At 40.8% G+C, this 6,199-nt stretch overlaps 1 protein-coding gene across 1 annotated transcript; it reads right to left on the bottom strand.

Annotated features, from left to right (window-relative positions):
• Nucleotides 1-5,515: 5,515 nt before the first annotated feature.
• LOC145715776 (transcription initiation factor TFIID subunit 9) lies at nt 5,516-6,194 on the bottom strand (the record flags this gene model as incomplete). Its single annotated transcript, XM_081809695.1, has 1 exon — nt 5,516-6,194. A coding segment is annotated over one exon (453 nt), but the record flags the coding sequence as incomplete, so codon positions are not given.
• Between the last annotated feature and the right edge of the window lie 5 nt (nt 6,195-6,199).

Raw genomic sequence — 6,199 nt, forward strand, 5'->3', positions numbered from 1 at the left:
GTAGTGTAATCCAAGCTTTCAAATGTTCACTTAAAAAAAAAAACATTTATCAAATACCATGTATAAGTGTCTGTAGGGTTAATAAGGATTTAATAGTTAGCAAAATGACCAGGAAGGCAAACATTGTCTTTCCCTCAAAGAGTTTACAATAAAATGAGAGAGGACAGACAAGTAACCTAGAAATTATACTAGGATAATACTTTAATGTTTACGATTCCTGGTGTTTTAAGAGCAAAAGTATGGACACGTATTATGTTAGGAACATAAACATGGGATGTCAGGGGAGACTTCCTGGAGCAAGTGACTTAAGGGGAGACTTGAAGCAGTAACCGGAGGGAAAAAGTAGGGAGGACTATTTTCAACACAGAAAAAAGATATTCAAAGCCAGAGAGAATTAGGAGGGGAGGACTCAAGGGAGGGAAAGTCTCTTAGACTAGTTGGAAAATAGATGATAAAGGGTCAGGTAAATTGAGGCCAGATCAAAAAGGGCCTTAAAGGTTGCAGAGTTAGACTTTATCCCAAGGCAAAGTAAAATCATTAAAGCATTTTAATCATGAAATGACATGATCAATTACAAATATTTAAAAATAATTTTGATTTCTGTGTAGCGAATGAATTGAAAAGAAGCAAATCCAGAAGCAGGGACACCAGATCAAGGCTACTGCAGAATTTTAGATGACTGATTATTATAACCTGTACCACAGGGAATGGAGAAATGGATTCTAAACTTCATTTCACATTTCCCCAAAAAAGGAAAAAACGTATGCTTTTAATTTTTTTTAACATATGCTACTTTAGAAAGTTTCAGTTGGAAGTCAAATTTAGAGTTGTATATGTATAGGGTCCTAATCTAGAAGAGATGAAAAGGCTTGAATTGATTAAACTACCAAAAGCTTAGAAAATTAATTTTCTCAACAAATTTTTATGATTTATTTAAAGTTAGGTTAGTTGCAGAAGAAAAATGATTGTGGGGCCAGTTAAATGGTAAGTTCTTACTTCAAAAGATCTTCCCAGCTGTTGTTAAACTATAAAATCATTACATTTTCTTTAACTGCCATCCTAGAATTTATACACTCACATGAAAGCTGTTATTTTTTTTTTTTTAAAGATTTTATTTATTTATTTGAGACAGAGAGAATGAGAGAGAGCATGAGAGGGAGGAGGGTCAGAGGGAGAAGCAGACCCCTTGCCGAGCAGGGAGCCCGATGCGGGACTCGATCCCGGGACTCCAGGATCATGACCTGAGCCGAAGGCAGTCGCTTAACCAACTGAACCATCCAGGCGCCCCGAAAGCTGTTATTTAATGATACTGGGATGCTAGCTATCTATTTTGGTGCTGTTGCCAATACTAAAACATTTTCAGATTTCTTACTTTATACAATTTTTAAAAAAGATTTTATTTATTTGAGAGAGACAGAGGCCACAAGCAGTGAGGGGGGAGGAGCAGAAGGAGGAGAAGCAGACTCCCTGTTAAGCAGGGAGCCCACTGTGGGGCTCAGTCCCAGAACCCTGGAATCATGACCCAAACCGAAGGCAGACGCTTAACTGACTGAGCCACCCAGGTACCCCTAATTTTTTTTTTAAGTAGGCTCCATGCCCAACATGGGGCCTGAACTCAACCCTGAGATCAAGAGTTGCATACTCTATCCACAGAGCCAGCCAGGTGACCTTCAGATTTCTTACTTTGGAAACATATTTATTTACTTCAATCCAACAAGAAGCTTATGTCTGTGACGCAACTGGTACAAGAAGTTAATTGGCTTGGAAGGATTGAGTACTTTAATACCTGACCTTTTATGTAGATAAAGCACAATGAAATCTACTTAGAAAAGTTAGCAACAAAATGTGGCATTTGAGTGGGCCTTTTAAGGAAGAGCAGGGCACCTGGGTGGCTCAGTTGGTTAAGTGACTGCCTTTGGCTCAGGTCATGATCCTGGAGTCCTGGGATCAAGTCTGCTTCTCCCTCTGACCCTCCCCCCTCTCATGTGTGCGCTCTCTCTCTCATTCTCCCTCTCTCAAATGAATAAATAAATCTCTTAAAATAAAATAGCACATATAAAGACATGGAGGTCAATTCCCAGTATCTGAGGAACAGTAAGTGCGCTGTGCATAGACTGAAGGGGACTCAGGATGAGTGGCTGCAGGGAAGGCTGAAGGCAAAGTATGACCGTTCATCATCTATATATTATGGAAGATGGACTTTATCAGAAAAAGTTCAAGTCTTATTTATTCCTTTTCCCTCTTTTTTTTTTTTTAAGATTTTTATTTATTTATTTGAGAGAGAATGACAGAGAGAGCACATGAGAGGGGGGAGGGTCAGAGGGAGAAGCAGACTCCCCGCCGAGCAGGGAGCCCGATGCGGGACTTGATCCTGGGACTCCAGGATCATGACCTGAGCCAAAGGCAGTCGCCCAACCAACTGAGCCACCCAGGCGCCCCCCCCTCTTTTTTTTTTTTTAAAGGACCATAATAAAGAGGGAAGGAAAAGATACTAAAGAGTAGGAGATTCAGCAGAAATGGGCTTTAAAATGGGATGAGGATCATATTTAGGCAAACCATCAAGATTTACAGGGCAAATGCATCTGTGTAGTGTTTGAATTGTGTCTCTATGCGTGGGGAACAGGAATCACGAGTGGGCAAGTTCAGGTAGGACTTCAGAGCATGTGCTTTTTTTTTTTTTAAGATTTTTTTAAATTTATTTGAGAGAATGAGAGAGAGAGAGCACATGAGATGGGGGAGGGTCAGAGGGAGAAGCAGACTCCCTGCCGAGCAGGGAGCCCAATGCGGTACTCAATCCAGGGACTCCAGGATCATGACCTGAGCCGAAGGCAGTCGCTTAACCAACTGAGCCACCCAGGCGCCCTTAGAGCATGTGCTTTTTAAGTCTATTAGTTTGGAGAGGTCTGGGAACTACCAAGGTGGCTACCTTTCGTAGGTGTCTTGGAGTTAGGCTCTTTTAAAAGGGAGTGACTGGTCCAGAGTGGATGAGATTACTAAAGGGAGGGGCAAAATTACAATATAGCTGCATTGAAATCGTGGGGAAAGAAGTATATGGGGGGGGGGCGCCTGGGTGGCTCAGTTAAGCACCTGTCCAGCTGTGACCCCAGGATTAAGCCCCGCATCGGGTTCCCTGCTCAGCAGGGAGTCTGCTTCTCCCTCTGTCCCTCTCCTCCCCATGCTCTCTCTCTCAAATAAAATCTTTTAAAAAAAAAAGAAGTATATGGTGCGAGGGAGAGGATCACATGCAGACTGGGAGACAGCAGTGCTGGAGGGGCCCATAGAGGTTTGTTTCAAAGCCTTCCAGTGGAGGGAAAAAACGGGATAAAGAGGTTAGAACCAGGATGGCAAACTTTTTCTGTAAAAGGCCAGACAGTAAATACTTCAGGCTTTGTGGGCTAGTCTTCAGCTAGTGTGGTTCCTATAAAAAACAGCAGCAGCCTGCCAACTCCTGGGTTAGAAAAAGATCAAGATTTGAAGTGTTGAGGGCTCAGCTGTGCTTTACAACCAGTTTCCAATGGATCCAATGTTAATATAATACTTTGTCTAGACCTATGGGAATCCTGGGGTTTACGAACAGAGGCTGAAGACTGATAAACTTGTGGCAGGAAAATTAGGGGTGCTGGTAAGTGTAAGTAAGTGATTGCATATGGGAAAGGATATCAAGTGGGGAAGAATCTTGAGACTGGGAATAACAAGGGTAAGAAAAGCATCCTTAGCCACACCATATTTACGAATCCCAATAATTTTATTAAACTTAATTCCCCACCTAATTTTTCCTTCCTTGGTTCCAAATGGCCTACGAATGATCTCTTACATTCAACAGGATTACTAGAATGGCAATAAACTCCATTTAGACACATTTATTTAAAACCAGGGTGGCTTTTTGTCTTCTTTATACCAGGGTTTCATAATCTCAAATACTACTGACATTTTGAGCTTGATTTTATAGGAGTGGAGGGCTGTTCTGTGAATTGTGGGATATTCAATAGAATCCCTGACCTCAACCCCAGTCTTGACTATCAAATCTCCAGAAATTGCCAAATGTCCCCTGAAGGACAAAATCACACTTATCTCAGAACCACTGCTTTATAGATGTTTACATGGTTTCCCTTAAAATATATTACTATTTGAGAAAAATGAGGACAGGTGTCTCAGTATATTTTCTAGTTAAGATTTTATCTTGGCATATTTTCTAGTTAAGAATTTCAGATATTAAAAAAAAAGATTTTTAGATATATTCAAATGGCATCTGGGGGAAAAAAAACCAATCTAGCACATTATGAACAACCTTATAAAGAACCTCATCTAGGGGCGCCTGAGTGGCTCAATCAGTTAAGCATCTGCCTTCGGCTCAGGTCATGAGCCCAGGGTCCTGGGATTGAGGCCCGCCCCCCAATCCAGTTCCCTGCTCAGCAGGGAGCCTGCTTCTCCCTCTCCCTCTGCCCCTCCCCCTGCTTTGTGCGTGCACACTCTCTCTCAAATAGATAAATAAAATCTTTAAAAACCACAGAGGACATTTGGGACTATACACAGTTAAGTGTACATGCACTGGCTAAAACAGTGTCGAGTACAAGTATGAAAGGAACCAAATGTCTAGTGTTACTGTTCCTCAGTACTATTCGTAGTAGGTTATATAGCAACTTTATTAAGTTTAAAAATGTTAAATTCAGTGGGTAAGATAAACTGGAAGACTGAAATTGACAACTATGTGACTCTGAAATCACTTGTCAGAGACTGTAAAGTTCAACAGGCAAAGGAAGAAAACCAGATTTTATATAGGTATAAAATGGGAGACTGACTAGCCATGTAAAACAGCAAGCAAATACCTAAGTTTTATTAACTATACTTAAATACCAGACCTGGATTAAAAATATGGGCGTGATACTGACTTATGGTACCAAAAATATGACAAAGCTAAGACGTGCAAAAGTGAGCTGCAAAAAGGGATAATGGAAAAAAATTTTTAAAGTGGGGACATTCTGGGAGACACACCAAGGGTCCTTAAATATAACTAGAGATAGAAAAATAGCGCCAAGGAAGAGGCTGAGTGACTGAAGAAGAGAAATCCAAACAGATGAAGTGGACTCTCCAAAAAAGAGACATGGTTAACACTTCAGCAATCTTAGAAATGGAGCCATTAAGAGTGACTTATACACCAGAGATCATACTGTGATCCAAACATCTGAAGGGGCCCCTGGGTGGCTCAGTCAGTCAAGCATCTGACTCTTGATCTGAGCTCAGGTCATGATCTCAGGGTCATGAGATCAAGCCCCACGTCGGGCTCTGCACTCAGCATGGAGTCTGCTTCTCCCTCTTCCTCTGCTCCTCCTCACCATTCTGTCTCTGTCTTCGCTCCCTCTCAAATAAAATCTTAAAAGAAAAAAAAATAAACATCTGAAGACACTAGAAGTACCACTTTACTGTTTATGAACAGATCACAACTTCAAGTTGTTATTCCTGTTGTTGACACGTAAGAAAACTGCTTCTAAAAACATTACTGCCAAAGTACCGATGATCAAATTGATGAACATTTTTATTTTTACACTTAGAGAATGATGAATAACCATTACTAATCCTATTAAAGAAAACCCAACATCTCAAGCGGAAAGGATAACCATATTTACTCATTAAATGCCATTTAAATTTTCTACAACATAACTTGAAAATACCCAGCATGCATGTTTAATCTCAGTACAATGGTTTCAAGACCAAGTATACATGTTACAAGCATCAAGGCTAGATTACAAATTATCATAGTCATCATCGTCATCATCATCGTCATCATCATCATCTTCTCGTTTTCTTTTCAATGCATTTGATGATTCATTGGCAGTATTTTGTGATGACACCATGTTAGTGGTAATAAGAATGTTTTTAGACCCAATTAATGATGGATTAATCAGAACATTCTGAACTGCGGATGTTGCAGGAATTGATGCTTTTACAGTTGGGGACTGTGAAGTGGGCATCTGTACTGTAAACCTTTGCCCTGTGAGGGACATTGGAGTCCCTACTTTAGTTGACACAGACATGGTTTGTGGGGTTGGTGTGCCAAGTGTGGGAGTACTTGGTCTGCTAGTAACTGAACCAACACTTAACCGTGGAACTGTTATTCTTCCCGCAGAAGTAGATGCCTTTTTTTGTAAAGACTTAAGTCTATAGTTTGGAGCAGTCAGGCAGTATCTATCAGGTGGCAACC

This window comes from Leptonychotes weddellii, unplaced genomic scaffold (genome assembly GCF_054177405.1).
Source record: "Leptonychotes weddellii isolate Sample4059 unplaced genomic scaffold, ASM5417740v2 HiC_scaffold_12541, whole genome shotgun sequence".
Classification (NCBI taxonomy): Eukaryota; Metazoa; Chordata; class Mammalia; order Carnivora; family Phocidae; genus Leptonychotes; species Leptonychotes weddellii.